Source organism: Gopherus evgoodei, chromosome 5, assembly GCF_007399415.2.
Source record: "Gopherus evgoodei ecotype Sinaloan lineage chromosome 5, rGopEvg1_v1.p, whole genome shotgun sequence".
Lineage (NCBI taxonomy): Eukaryota > Metazoa > Chordata > Testudines > Testudinidae > Gopherus > Gopherus evgoodei.
In genome coordinates this window covers 36,366,254-36,382,427 of record NC_044326.1, presented here as the reverse complement: position 1 = coordinate 36,382,427, position 16,174 = coordinate 36,366,254, and the positions used below count along the sequence as shown (strand labels likewise).

General features: G+C 39.8%; 1 protein-coding gene across 3 annotated transcripts in view; it reads right to left on the bottom strand.

The window, feature by feature from the left end:
* The window catches only part of SLC34A2 (solute carrier family 34 member 2), a 36,150-nt gene that overhangs the window by 13,027 nt on the left and 6,949 nt on the right, over nt 1-16,174 (bottom strand). For all 3 annotated transcript variants that reach the window (XM_030564976.1, XM_030564975.1, XM_030564977.1), the window contains exons 2-8: nt 10,785-10,899; nt 10,541-10,675; nt 9,809-9,937; nt 8,151-8,294; nt 7,392-7,503; nt 3,118-3,313; nt 2,401-2,496 (exon numbers count right to left, since the gene is read on the bottom strand). In XM_030564976.1, the coding sequence (XP_030420836.1) occupies nt 2,401-2,496; nt 3,118-3,313; nt 7,392-7,503; nt 8,151-8,294; nt 9,809-9,937; nt 10,541-10,675; nt 10,785-10,890 (918 nt within the window). In that variant the 5' untranslated portion in view covers nt 10,891-10,899. The remainder of the gene's footprint in view (nt 1-2,400; nt 2,497-3,117; nt 3,314-7,391; nt 7,504-8,150; nt 8,295-9,808; nt 9,938-10,540; nt 10,676-10,784; nt 10,900-16,174) is intronic.

The following is a 16,174-nucleotide window of genomic DNA, read 5'->3' as shown; positions in this document are numbered from 1 at the left end:
CCAATTTAACAATATTTTTGAATGACAGCACAGTAGGGGTTCGTGTAGATGTGTAATCTCTTCTTTCCTTTCCTTCATATGAATTTTTATTCATCAGAGACACCGGACTAAGCTTGCAATTTAATAAATACAAGAGAACTTATTGTCTAGGATTTATAGTAGTCTCTGAAACCAGGGGTTATTGTAAGTAAAGCATGAAACCTTACAATGTTTAATGAATCTCCTGCAAATTCAGCAGCAATTACTGCCCATTTATTGCCAAATGCTACTTACTGTATTATTACAACATTACCACTCTCAGCAGAGCTTCTGAAATAGCCACTGGCAAAAGCAAAACCAACCATTTAGTATTAGAGCCAAGCAATATGCTGTTGTTGTAGGACCTGATTCTAATATAATTTCATTGAGAAGTATCTTATTCCCCAGCCCGTCCCACTGGTTTCAATGAGATTACTCAAGGAGTAATCAGAATCTAGCCTTTAGAATATATGTTTAAAGAGGTGTGCATGGTCAACTTTTTAATGGACCAGAACCTGCTCCTCTTACTCATGCTGAGCAGTACCTTACTCTGAAAATAGTCTCACTGAAATCTAGTACGGTAGTTCTCAGAGGAAGTAAGGATGACAGAATCTAGCCCATTATAAACTGATATTGGGCTGTATTCTATTAAACAAATGGGATTTGAGTGCAAAAATCAAAAGGGAAACATGATCTACTGGTTTTTACGGGGTCATTGCTTTGCAGAAGGGACTATAGAGAATCTAACACAACTCTTATCTTAAGAACTATTTTTAGAGCATTTTGCACTGGTGAAAGATGGTAGATTGATAGTCCTGCTAAGTGACATTTTGTATTTGTCAACAGAAAAGTTACTATATGGGCAGGGACAGTGCAAGCTTCCCACACTGCCCTGTCAATACACCTCAGCCCTGATCTGGAGTTACCAAATCTGTCCGAATAGCTATTCAATATTTGGCCTCTCTGCTGAGACGGTTTGTTTAGTTTGTTTTTAAATTTAATTGTTTCCTTGAGTTGCAGTTCTAGAACAACAAATGTATCCATGCACATCAAACTGTATGTATTTCATTATATCCCTCTTCCCACATGCTCCATGTAATCACCTATCTTCTTAGTGGGAATTTTCAAAGACGTGTTTGACAGTTGTGTGGCCAAATCTCATTGAATATTAATGAGAAGTGAGTGCCTAACTCCATTAGGCTCATCTGAAAATTCCAACACTAGATTTTAAATTCTTCAGAGCTGGAATTGTGTCTTCTTATGCATTTGGGGCCGCTGACTTGGAGACTTTGGGCATTACTGTAATACATATGAGAAGTGATAACATTCTCATTAAGAGCACCAAGGGATCTTTAACAGACCAGTTTTTATTTAAATGAAGCACGGAACAAGATCCATATCCTGTAGTCTTTAATCTAGCAAAATGGATATGGATGTTAACTTCTGAAAGAAATTCCTTTAATTGGGAGTTTTGCCTGAGTTATGAATTCTGGTTAAGCTCCAAGTCAGGTTGGTCACAAAGCAGTTTTCCAAGAATACTAAAATAGGCAAAAGACTGCACTAATGCACATCAGAATAAACTAGTTCTGTATTGGTTTGTCAGATCAACTCACTGGAATCCTGCCATACTGCAGTGGTCTCATGCTTGAATATTTAGCTTTGCTATTTATATCTTCACCTCAGTGTTTTATGTCAGGGGCACTATTCTGTTCTGCTGAAATTCATGCTTCATTGCAGATGACTTTCACCTCTTTTTGTTAATTATTTTTACTGTAGTAGCACCAAAAGTCCCCAGTCATAGGGACCCATGGTGCTTGGCATTGTGCAAACACCTAATAAGAGACAGACCATGCCCTGAAGAGCTTACAATATAAATGGACAAGACAAAAAAGGGGTGGGAGGAAGGTATTATTATTATCATCGCTGTGTTGCACATATTTTCCACATGCAGGAAGTCTGCAGCAGCACCAGAAATTTAAAATAATAGTGGATTTAGGAGGGTTTTCTTTTTCTTTTTGATTCAAGACAATCACAATGACAAATCAAAAGGTGTACAGCATTGTTCAATGTCAGACACACTAGGCCAAATTCATACTTAGTACAAATCCTTAGACTTCAGTAGAGGTACAAGAATGTTAGACATTGTTCATTTATTTTATGCAACAAATAAAACTAATCACAAAATAATCTCACAAACTGCATATATTAGAATACCTTACCCAACTACTGTAAATAACATTAGTAGTAACAGAAAAATATCTTTTTTGTGCTGTGGATGTATTTATAATACTGTCAAACTATTTCCTTCTATATGAAGGAGTGATAGTTAAGTGACAATATCTTTCCTTAAGAGCACAAAAGCTATTTTAACACAATACTTACCACATTTGTTTTAGTTTTGCACCAAGTTTTTACCAGGGATTTGTTTTTTGCTCCTTCCTCATTTGTAGCAATTGCATTTATTACTGATTTATCAAGCTAAAAGAGAAGAAACAAATAGAACACAGTAATTCCAGTCTGTAGTTTGGATCTGTAAAATTAGAGCCAAGCCTGCTCATCTAACTCCTCCAAGTAGTCCCACCAATAGGTCTGCTAACATGAGTAAAGCAAACATGACCTTAGAAGTGGCCTGATCTCCTGCCCAACAAGAAATACAAACAGGGGTTTATCTCCTGGAAAAATAATCTTCTTTATAATCTGAAACATGCATCCTTTGCCCCATGTACTAGACCAAATCAGCCATCAGCTACCCCTCATTTAAACAAACACACATGGTTGATTTCATATAAACTCAACTTCTCCACGTATCAATTTCCCTGTTCACTCTATTTTTCATCAATTGCCTAACTCCCAAACAACCTTCCCACAAGTGCCTGCCTTGGGTGTCAGCATTAAATTGACAATTTTTTCTGAAATATTTGAAACATGCATCTAATACATAAGATTTCAGGAAATGTGAAACAAAAACATAAAATAAAATAAAAAATGAGCTTTTCTGTCATGAGTCCAGTAATACTAACATGCAGCCTGGCAGCCTCAGAGCAGTTTGATTAACTGAAGATGAATCAAGCAAGAGGCCTCATTAAAGTGAGAGCTTACCTGGATGATAAGCTTTGTAAAAGGATCTGTGATGACTTTTAGCAGCTCAGGAGCATCTTCGCCACTCTCAAGATTAAAGGACTCAACTATAACATTAGTGAGACGATAAAGATAACCAGACACTACTTCCAGGGGCAACAACACAAACACTGAGAGCCAGTTAAAGAAATCATGGACTGTAGCTCCAGCAAAGGCCCTGCAAAAAGAAATTTAAAAAGATGATTTGCAGTTTGAATAACACATACAGATAAAGGATGTAATCATATGGGTTGGAAAGGAGCCTGCACTGAGGCAGGAATGATTTCATTTTTGGGGCCACAATCTGCCATCCTGTCTCACAGTGCACAGAATCTTACATGCAATTGACAAAATGGACCCTGAGGAATTAAAACATCAAAGGAGAACTGACAAATGAAGCAATTCTCCCTGAAAGAGGGGTGTCATGTCTTGCCTTAACTATTTCCAGTGAAAGTCACTGCATAATCTCTATTAGCTCATTCCATCACTCAACTCTAGTTATACTGTTTTCCCCTAATACTTAGCCTGACTTTTTCCTGCTGTAGTTAAAACCTTTCTTCCTATCCTTACCCAGCAGTGTGAATTATGTATCCCTATCCTCTTTATAGCAATCCTGTAAATATTTGCAAACAATTACTGTAGATTTCCCTTCCCGGCTTTCTTTTCTGCAGACTGAACATTTACAGTTTTTTCCCCATAGGTCTTCTTTTCCAAGTCTTTAATCATTTATTAATCTCCTTTAATTCTCTCCAGTTTGTCTATATATGTTTTAAAATGTGGTTCCTAATACTAAAAACCTAATGCTGTAAGCCAAGGAAACATGTTTTCCAAATGTTAATCTGTTTGATACCTTAGGTATGCAATATTGCTTGAGGGTAGAATATTAGTGGAAGTTGGAACATTAGAATTGGACAATGGAAATGGAAGTCAAATCCTAGTGAGGCAAATAGAAAGGAGCACAAACACTGTCAGCTTAAGTACAAGAGTGTAATAAGAAAAGCCAAAGAGGAGTTTGAAGAACGGCTAGCCAAAAACTCCAAAGGTAATAACAAAATGTTTTTTAAGTACATCAGAAGCAGGAAGCCTGCTAAACAACCAGTGGGGCCCCTTGATGATCAAGATATAAAAGGAGCTCTTAAAGATGATAAAGTCATTGCGGAGAAACTAAATGGATTCTTGGCTTCAGTCTTCACGGCTGAGGATGTTAGGGAGATTCCTAAACCTGAGCCAGCTTTTGTAGGTGACAAATCTGAGGAACTGTCACAGATTGAAGTGTCACTAGAGGAGGTTTTGGAATTAATTGATAAACTCAACCTTAACAAGTCACCGGGACCAGATGGCATTCATCCAAGAGTTCTGAAAGAACTCAAATGTGAAGTTGCAGAACTATTAACTAATGTTTGTAACCTGTCCTTTAAATCAGCTTCGGTACCCAGTGACTGGAAGTTAGCTAATGTAACACCAATATTTAAAAAGGGCTCTAGAGGTGATCCCGGCAATTACAGACCGGTAACGTCGGTACAGGGCAAATTAGTCGAAACAATAGTTAAGAATAAAATTGCCAGACACATAGAAAAACATAAACTGTTGAGCAATAGTCAACATGGTTTCTGTAAAGGGAAATCGTGTCTTGCTAATCTATTAGAGTTATTTGAAGGGGTCAACAAACATGTGGACAAGGGGGATCCAGTGGACATAGTGTACTTAGATTTCCAGAAAGCCTTTGACAAGGTCCCTCACCAAAGGCTCTCAAGTAAATTAAGCTGTCATGGGATAAAAGGGAAGGTCCTTCCATGGATTGAGAACTGGTTAAAAGACAGGGAACAAAGGGTAGGAATTAATGGTAAATTCTCAGAATGGAGAGGGGTAACTAGTGGTGTTCCCCAAGGGTCAGTCCTAGGACCAATTCTATTCAATTTATTCATAAATGATCTGGAGAAAGGGGTAAACAGTGAGGTGGCAAAGTTTGCAGATGATACTAAACTATTCAAGATAGTTAAGACCAAAGCAGATTGTGAAGAACTTCAAAAAGATCTCACAAAACTAAGTGATTGGGCAACAAAATGGCAAATGAAATTTAATGTGGATAAATGTAAAGTGATGCACATTGGAAAAAATAACCCCAACTATACATACAATATGATGGGGGCTAATTTAGCTACAATGAGTCAGGAAAAAGATCTTGGCGTCATCGTGGATAGTTCTCTGAAGATGTCCAAGCAGTGCGCAGAGGCGGTCAAAAAAGCAAACAGGATGTTAGGAATCATTAAAAAGGGGATAGAGAATAAGACTGAGAATATATTATTGCCCTTATATAAATCCATGGTATGCCCACATCTCGAATACTGTGTACAGATATGGTCTCCTCACCTCAAAAAAGATATTCTAGTACTAGAAAAGGTTCAGAAAAGGGCAACTAAAATGATTAGGGGTTTGGAGAGGGCCCCTTTTGAGGAAAGATTAAAGAGGCTAGGCCTCTTCAGCTTGAAAAAGAGGAGACTAAGGGGGGATATGATAGAGATATATAAAATCATGAGTGATGTGGAGAAAGTGGATAAGGACAAGTTATTTACTTATTCCCATAATACAAGAACTAGGGGTCACCAAATGAAATTAATAGGTAGCAGGTTTAAAACAAATAAAAGAAAGTTCTTCTTCACACAGCGCACAGTTAACTTGTGGAACTCCTTACCTGAGGAGGTTGTGAAGGCTGGGACTATAACAATGTTTAAAAGGGAACTGGATAAATTCATGGTGGCTAAGTCCATAAATGGCTATTAGCCAGGAAGGGTAAAGAATGGTGTCCCTAGCCTCAATTCATCAGAGGATGGAGATGGATGGCAGGAGAGAGATCACTTGATCATTGCCTGTTAGCTTCACTCCCTCTGAGGAACCTGGCATTGGCCACTGTCGGTAGACAGATACTGGGCTAGATGGACCTTTGGTCTGACCCGGTACGGCCGTTCTTATGTTCTTATGTACGATGCAGCCACACAGTGAGTATTATTTGGACTGCTAGCAGGCACTTGTCATTTTTTTATTCTTTTTTTGAAATATGAATGTATCGATCCATTTCATCCACCACAAAAGCGATGTGAACAGTAAGGTTATTAACAGAGATATGATTATTAAAAATTATATTATGAAGCAACTTTTTCAATTTACTTTAGCAACTAAAGTTTCTCCCTTTTATACATTATTTAGCTCTAACAAACTATTTGGTAGGTGATGTGTATGTCGTTGACAAAGACTGGTAAGATTCAGAGGGACAACACATAGAAATATGTTTTGGGTAAATGTATTTCACGCATCTGGTTATATGCACATATTCATTATTATTTGTACTGAATGACAAGGTGCTAAAGTCTCACTCCCACCCCATTTTTACTGCTCTCTATCAGTAAGCTAGCAGAGTACCTTTGTAGTGTCAAGATAGTAATCCACAAACCGGTAATGGATACAGTCAGTGGTTAGAATGTTTCACTTTCCTCATTTTACCATATCTTACTTACTGTGGAGTTGACAGACGTTGAAAAAAACCATAAGGAGAGTAAACAACAGGTAGAAAACATTTTATCTACTGTGCAGACAAAGTTTTTCTTTGCCCGTTATAGAGATACGGTGAAATGAGGGTAGAAAAGCAGGCACTCTTCAAATTCCACTTGCTGGAAAGATTTTACTAGCTCCTGTGACATTCCTGATCTCTAAAAAGGAGGATTCTATTAAGCAAGAGTAGAATCTCTTAGAACTGTGGAACTTTTCAATGGAACCACTATGCCTCTTTTCAGATGTATTTTCAATTAGACTACCCTATGTCTAGGTTGTACTGTACTTTATAGTGGCACATAGCTGATGAACAAAGGACATGGTACTTACTGTACTACCAAAGCTGACTGCTTTATGAAGCAGAAAGCTACATAATTGCCATGTAATTATGTATGATGACTAGGCAGGACACAGCCTATTGAGGTCTATCACAAAATTCCCCTTGATTTAAGTGAGACAGGATTACATTTTCAAGATTGTTGACTAAATGTTGATTTATTTTAATTAGTTTATATCCAAGAATATAACTGAAACTGCACAATAACTCATTAAATGTAGCTTTAGAAAAGTACTTTCACCTTTCCAAATTATAAAACATCCCTTTGGACAATTAAACTGTAAGGTGGCTACTGTGGTGATAAGAACACAAAAGAAAGCCTGCTAGAGGAGGTGAAAATAGGCTCTGAAGGGCTAAGATTAAAGCACAATACCTTCTAAATTCATTCCTGTCTCCAGCTTGCATGAGTGCCACAATTGTGTTTGTGACTGAGGTACCAATATTTGCCCCCATTATGATAGGAATAGCAGCCTTTACACTCAGCACTATAAAGTAAAAAAGGAGCATTAAGAGAAAATCAATTCTTCAGCACACATTTTACATTCATCCTATAGAAGTCAATGGGAGCTCTCCCACTGACTTCAATGGGATCAGGATTTGTCCTGTTAAGTAACTGTAATCAAGCACTATAATCTAAACAAGTTATTTTATTAAAGCACCTTGAGAACGTGCTACATGATTAGTCTGATTATTCGAAGGTCATGCTCTGCATCTGCAGCATACTGGTTTTCTGCCACTGCCACAAGATGTGAAAGTAGTAGAAATTCTGTCATATCTTAAGCATTATCCCACATGCAACTCTCACAGAACTAAACCTCAGAAGAAAACCAGTTACAGTAACTTTGTTGGTAGAACGAAGTATGCAAGTGCTGCTGAAGTTAACAAATCTAGTGTCAGTGAACCAAACAAATTTTACACAGTTGCGGGGTCGGGTGGGAGGGCTGGTTTTCTATGCTATGTGTCCATTTTTAATTGCTGTCCATTTCTTATTTTGTATCAGGATGAAATAACAGTGAGGTTGTTTTCCTGCAGTCCCTTTCCTCATTTCCAATGTTTTTATACCTGGAGGTAAAAAGTGCTGAATGTAAATGTCTGAGGGTGATCTGCACTAGCTTATTGTAAGCAGACTTACATGTAGAAGACACCATGCTGACTATAATGGATGAGGAAGTGCTAGAGCTCTGCACCATGACTGTCACCAAAACTCCAATCACCAAACCAGCAACAGGATTTGACAGCACAGATCCATCTCGAAAAATGTCCCCTGCTGCTTTACCTGTGTAAAGGAATTATTTTAGTGAGAAAGTGCTGTGTATAGTCGATAGTAAATAAGACAGCATTTTGTGAAAGATAGTAAAAACAATATGCATGTGGCCATGCCTGTCAGTCTAAAGTGATATAACCCAGGGATCCAAGTTCAGATCCTGAACATAGTTTCTAGCCTTCTGAGTGATCAGGGAAAGCAACAAAGAATCCTGTGTCACCTTATAGACTAACAGACGTTTTGGAGCATGAGCTTTCTTGGGTGAATACCCACTTCCTCAGATGCATGTAATGGAAATTTCCAGGGGCAGGTATATATATGCTAGCAAGCAAGCTAGAGATAACGAGGTCAGTTCAATCAGGGAGGATGAGGCCCTGTTCTAGCAGTTGAGCTGTGAAAACCAAGAGAGGAGAAACTGGTTCTGTAATTGGCAAGCCATTCACAGTCTTTGTTCAAATTTGACACCATCAGCTCAGGATTGAACAAAGACTGTGAATGGCTTGCCAATTACAGAACCAGTTTCTCTTCTCTTGGTTTTCACACCTCAACTGCTAGAACAGGGCCTTATCCTCCCTGATTGAACTGACCTCGTTATCTCTAGCTTGCTTGCTAGCATATATATACCTGCCCCTGGAAATTTCCACTACGTGCATCTGAGGAAGTGGGTATTCACCCACGAAAGCTCATGCTCCAAAACGTCTGTTAGTCTATAAGGTGCCACAGGATTCTTTGCTGCTTTTACAGATCCAGACTAACACGGCTACCCCTCTGATACTTGAGTGATCAGGGAACACCTTACATTTTTCTCTTTCCTTTGGTTGACTGAAAAATCAGCAACGTTGATGGGCCCCAGAGAGAACTGTATCTAGCCTACTTTGTCTGAGGGAAGGCCATCAAAATTGGGAAAGGGATTGAGGTTTGGGAGAGAAACCCCTGAGGGAAAAAAAAGATTAATAGCTTTATAGACTCTAAGGTCAGACGGGACCATCATGATCATCGTACAAAGATGTAGTTAGTCTTAGGGGGATCTTCAAAAGGAGCAGCTGTCTGAGGCACAGATATGGGTAGAGTACTGATAGGTCCAAATCCCTCTATATTTTGCCTTACTTTCAGCATGACCCTGTGGTGGTGGCGGCAGTTACCTGAGCCTGGGGCACAGGAAAACTGGGATCATGAGAGCTTTCAATAAGCATCCAGTTTTAAATCTCTCCACAGTAAAAAGGTTTTCACATATTGAAGATAACATAACTACACCTGTGTATTTAACAATCACTAAAATGAAAGGGACTTCCAAAATAAACTGGGATCACCAATCTCTAATGTCAACACCACTCTGGAATTTTGGAAATAAAGGCATCCTGCAACAAAGGGAGATCAACATTCAATCACAGAGGCCTCCCTCTGTATATTTAAATGAGATGAGTTCTCGAGGTTGATATTCTTTAATTAGTTACTTTATTTTGAATTGAATTAGATTCAACAGCCCACCCAAAGCCTAACCTGATACTTCATAAGAGTTTTCATACCTCCTACTAACTGGAAGGCAGAGCTCAGTATATCCAAGGAACACACAAAGAAGTAGAGTAGTCCAAGCAAGGCAATAAACTTTGCTATCGCTGTGAGTACACTGATGATTTTTCCTTTGTTATCCAGGTCTGCAAAACATAAGTGTTTGTGTATCAAATATTTACGTATTTGGCACTTCTTTTTGAACTATTTAGCACTTCTAGCAAGTCTCCCATCCATAGTCCATGGAGTCAAGGATACTGTTGTGAGCTCTGTGGATGATAAACCCAAAGGAATGCTCTTGTTAATAAAATTTTAACTACAGCATCACTGCACATAAAAGCTTTTCATATACTTTAAAGATTCAGTGAAGTTTGAAATTCATCCTTTTTTTTTTTACTGTTCACTTTTAGGTTTTTACCACATATAATGGGGTTAATGAAAGGCTGATATTAACATACTGCTTGACAGCTTTCATCCACAGCTCTCACAGTGCTTTAAAATGGCGGGTAAATGGTATTACAATCTCATCACCCACAGGATCTGAGGAAATATTATAGCCCCATTTTACCAATGGGGAAACTGAAGCAGAATGGTTAACACCAACATTTTAAAACCTGTGTGCCTAAGAGGAGGATTTTAAATTCATTTCTCCAGAAACTAACATTTGAGAAGAAATGGCTAAGATAAAGAGCACAGAAGATGAGAAGAAATAAAGACATGTAGATAAGTTGCGTATTGACAGGTTGTACCTCCCCACTTGACCCCAGTGTCCTGAAGCACTGGCATACTCCAAGGGTCTTCTTCTTGCCCTGGCTCATCTATCAAGGCAATGTTGGAATGTGCAGGCTGAAGTCCACCTTTACTTCGAAGTGAACCCACATTGTCTGTTGAAATAAAACACAAACAAACCAAATTGATTACTTGCCATCTTTCTCCATAGCACAACTGTAAGGTTTTTATAGCCGTGTAAATTATATGGGAGCAGATATTTACCTTTTGTTTTTTCTCCACCTTTTTCAGACATGGCCTTGTCTTGCTTAGAGGAGTCTTCAGTATAGTTATTGGGTTGAGAGTTTTCCAACTCAGGCCAAGGAGCCATGATCTGACACTAAAAAAATACATAGATTAATGTCAGAGTCTGATGAAAACACTCTTCACTGTATGACAAGAGAAAGGATTACCTCTAAAAACAACAGAGAGAAAACAACTCATCCTTGAACTCTGTTCTTTTTTAACCTTATTGAATTAATGCATTTTATTTGTGAAACCATATTTTAGCTTTACTTGTGAAACTTAGGCCAATACAAGCTATACTGTTATGAGCTGCATAAAAGCTTGTTATGATTTGAATTAAAAACTTGTTCAAGCTGATGTGTGAACATGCCCGTCATTTAAGAGGTTGTAAGAGACAGCTGAGGAGTCACACCTAAAACAAGATCTAACAGAGTCTGCCCAGAAACGAACACCATGGGGGCAAGAGGTTCCTCTGGGTATTGTGACTGGGGAGGTATGAGAGAGTGAGGGAAGGTAGAACACACAGAAACTGAGACCGCACAAGAACAAAGAGAGACAGAGGCAAAAAGCAAGAAAGCCAAGCAGTAGCCTGTGAGCACGGTGTGACCCTGGGTAAAACTAGAGAGAGAGCTTTTGGATCTGTTGGCTCAAGAGGCTTGGAGCTGTAATCTAAAAAACTGCTCCTTTTGTTCTTGGTTCCTCCTGTGTTTGGAGAAACAGGACTTAGTCTCTTTTACCCAATCTTGTTTATTTACAAGTAATGTACTATCGGACTCCATCAATTTCTACTTCCAACTGGAAAATCCCAAGGGCCCCAAAATTTGACTAGTCACTTGGCTCAAAAAGGGGCAACACTGGTGTTAGCCTTGGGATCCAATTTCCAAGGAGAAAGAGTGTGAGCTGGTATTTCTGCTAAACCAAGATGGAAGGGCCGTCCTTAGGTATACACCGCATATGCAGCTGCATAGGGCACCTGAAAATTTGGGACACCCCTGGGTCTTAATGTCCACCCTCCCGCCTGTTCCTATCCCTATTCTGACCCTTCCCACAGGTTCCCACCACAGCTGGCTGCTGCAGCCTGGGGAGTCTTTCTCGGGAGAGGATCTAGTACTTAAAAGTGAAAAAGCCTTCAGCCTGCCAGACCTATTAGCACAACATTGAAACTGTTAAAGAGCCATTCAAGTGGTGATGAAGCCATTTAATAGGCATTTGCCAACCTCCAGGTATATACTGTCAGTTTCTGAATTTAATGACAAAAACAGTTGTGCATGACTGTAATATTTACCCAGAACATGTTAGTCTACAGGACCTTAGTTTAAAATTTGCTTTAAAAATATTTCATTAGTGTGTTGCTGAAGATTATAAAATCACATCACTAAAAAATCCTTGCATAGATTTTTAGATGCACAATCTGGGTATTCATCTTTAGCCTTAAATGCTTGGATCTTCAGACATATAGTTTTCTAAATAAATCCTTCAAAAGGCCACCCTTATCTAAAATACACATGCGAATCCAGGCAGCTATCAGGCATAGGGGCAGCAGTTTAATAATACTGCATAGGCCCCATAAATCCTCAGGACGGCCCTGCAAGATGGAACAAATACTGGGGATGCTTGCAGAAATCAGAAGTGGCCAGCTGAACTTAAAACAAGACCTGAAACAGGAGCTGGAAGCTTCACAAATGGAATTGAAGCAGCACCTGGAGGTTCACCAGAAAGGGCTCAGAGATGACTTGCAGACAGAAATGAAACCTCTGTGGGAGCAAAAACTACAAAGGGTCCGGAGAGATTGATCTGGACATGTCCATGCTGGAATAGTGATGAGGTGACCAGCAATCTGACTGGCATAGATCAGCAGTTCTTCAGTGAAATAGTGGAAGCTAAGCAAACTTTAGACAAGCTTCAATTTGCCAACCAAGACGAGCTGCAGCAAGGACTTATGGAGCTAAAAATTCACCTCTGGAAGGAAATCAAAGGGTCACAGACCAGTGGAAGGCAGCAGCGTGGAGAGGAATTGAGCTACCGAGCACACTTTGTTAAGATTGGACATTTACAACAGTTTTCTACCCTGTTTGTAACCTACAGAGGCCTAGGAGGAGAGGTCAGGCTGTCCCAGCTCAAATAAGGCAAAATCTTTGATAAAAAAAAACTTCCGGGGAGGTTTTTTTGGCCCAGTTTAACCTTATAATTGAATGGCTGGGAGGAAGGATAAAGAGGAGGGTTACTAGCAGCAAGCTTGGGGGGCCCAGCTCTGATTGTGCTGCAGAAATTACCCAGACCTTTGACCTGTTGTTTGGATCTAGCCATTACCAGAGCTGGCCAGGGCACAGCTAGGAGCTGGAAGGAGAGGGAATGAACCTTCACCTGAACTGGGAGAGTACGTGTAGAGACTTGTGTTCTTGGCATACCAGATACTACAGAGACCTTCCAGGATACACTGGCATTGGACCAATGTATAGATGTTCAGCTGGACTTGGACTTGCCAATCAAGATCAGCAAAAGGAGACCAAAGACCCTCCAAGAGGCTGTGAAATTTTCCCGTTGAACTTGAAGCTTTTCTTTCAGTAGTGCACCAGAAGAGAAAGCAGCTGCTAGTGACCAAGATGGAAACTGATTGTCATGAGCCCTGTAAGTACAGCTCTGTATCCAATATGTATGATGAAAGAGGGAATTTAAATTTGGTAGATGACAATATTGAATGATTAGAACAAATGATAAACGTGGTTTGTAAAAAGAAGAAATTGCCAATAATGCAAAAATAGGTCAGTTAAATTCTGCTACTGTGCCAAAATTGGCCCAAAAAGAAGGATTATTATAAATTTAAGGCAGGTCTAAAGTGTCTAGTGAAAGCCTTTCTCCTGGACTGGGAAACAGGTGACACCAAGTTGAAGGAGCAAAGCTTATGGAGATACAAAGATCAGACCCAGAGTTTTGGTTTAATAGCCCAGATCTAAGCAATAGTAAGAGGAGTTTGGCTATCGAGTACATATTACGATCTGTGTTGTGTATAGGGATAGTTGACACAGACTCAAATATAATGGTTATTAGACCAGACATGCTAAAAAGGCTACCCAACTCCCCAGACAGTAACAGATGCTTAGAGCTTTCTAGAGAACTGCTCCTCTTACAGAAAGTTCATTTGTGGGTTTCCAACTATTGCAAAACCACTGCATAGATTGGGTGAGAAAAGGAAACAATTTCAATGGTCAGCAAAGTGTGATGTAGCATTTTCAGAAGTGAAAAGCCTCTTGTGATGGTGCCTTGCTTGGCCTAGCCATGTTTCAAAACCCCCTTTGGAAACTGGACACAGATACTAGTGCTTATGATTGGAGGAAAATATTGACACAAGAATACAATGGACTTGAGCGGGTGGTAACTTATTATAGCAAAAATCTAAGTTCCCCAGAGCAAAATTACTGCACTGACCAAAAGGAACTCCGGCAGTGGTTAAATCTACAGAACGTTTTTCTCACTGTTTGTATGGGAGGAAGTTTATGGTCAGGACCAACCAATGCTTCCCTGCAATGGCTCTTTAGATCCACGAATTCTAAGGGACAGCTTGTCAGGTGGTTGGAAAACCTGCAGTGCTAAGATTTCAAAATCACATGCAGATGTGGCCATAGGCATAGTAATGTTCCTGCCTTGTCCAGGCAGACTTGTTGGGACACTAATTTGAAAACACTGCCCCAAGTGGGAGAGCAAGGAATTAGTTGCTCAGTGGAACAGGTCTGCCTCTCTTCCTCTATTTGCAGAAGTGCTCAGTGTTCCCGGTTTATCCTCTGGAACAATGGGGATAGGGTTGCCAGAATGGAACCCAGAACAAACTAAAAACTTACCAGAGAGAGGATTCTGATCTCATGATAGTGTATAATTAGAAAATCAACTATCAAACACAGCCACCCTGGAATATGGTCTCCTCCCACAGTAGCACCATTAAAGCTTCCTAATCATTGGGAATTTAAATACTGCTGGACATTTTGGATTTGCAAAATCTTAGCCAAGCTAAAAGAAAATTTCTGTTGAGTAAAATGAAGGCAGGACATAAAAAGTCAGTGCAGGAAATGTGATGCTTGCTTTACAAAGAAGGGTCCCCCTAAAACTGGGAGAGCCCCTTTGCAGCAGTATCTTGTGGGAGGCACCAGTGCAGAGCATTGCCATTGATGCTCTTACGCTGTTGCTTGAGGCAGAGGCTGGCAATCAATATTTGCTGGTAGCTATAGATTATTTTTAAAATGACCTGAGGTATATCATTAAGAAATCAAGAGACTGTGATAGTAGCAGAGGTCTTAGTGAAGGTATTCACAAGATTTGGGACCTCAAGTGAGTTACAGAGCAAGGGAGTAACTTGGAATCCAAAGGTTTTCAACAGGCTTGTGAGATTCTAGGCATCCACAAAAGCACACTCACAATCTGATGGGACAGTGGAGAGGTCAATAGGACTTTTGAGGTTCAGCTGGCTACATCTGTAGAGCACCACCAAAGGGACTGAGCCCAGCATATTCCATTCATTTCGATGTTATATAAAACAGCAATGAGAGTACAAAGTGTTCCCCAGGTTTGGGCATGAGCTATGGACCCCAGAAAACCTCTAGTATGAAGTTCCTGAAAAGGAACAAAGGGAATGGAACCCAAAACTGAAAAAGCTAACACTTTTGCTGGGGAAAATTTGAGGATAGCCTCTGATAAAATGAAAAGCCTCTGTGACATCATGGCATATAGACAATATTTTAGAAGCAAGGACGTGGTCTGGTTTCACATTCCTAGAAGAAAGAAAGGTAGGACCCCTAAGCTAGATAAACCTTGGGATGGACCCTATACAGTACTGTCCCAAATAAACAAAGTGGTATACAAAATAGAGTTGGGTCCCAGGACTAAACCCAAAGTTATCCAGAAGGACCATCAAGGGCAGTATCAGAGAGATAGGATTTCAGCATGGTTGCTTTCCAAATTGGAGAATGTAACTGTGGATGCTGAGGCTGGGAATGTTGTGACAGTAATGAGTTCCAGCCCCAGACAGAATGAGCAGGAACTGTCATAGACAGCAGTTCCACAGAAACAACAGACACACCTCAGGAGCACACTGAAAGGAAATCCAGGGAGAAAAAAGTCCCCAAACAGATTTGGGTGGGAATAAAATTATTTTATGTTGGTGAAGTGAAATTACTCTGACAGAAAGACACTGTAAATAGTTAAGCTTGGGTTTAGTCCTGGGACCCAACTGCATCCTGTATGCCACTTCATTTATTTGGGACACTCCTGTTCAGGGCCCATCTCAAGGGTATGTAAATAGCTACGTTTGTATCGTTTGTAATCATTTGTGTTAAATTATTCATTTTCTTTCTGTTTGGGATGGGTTATTGGGTATCACC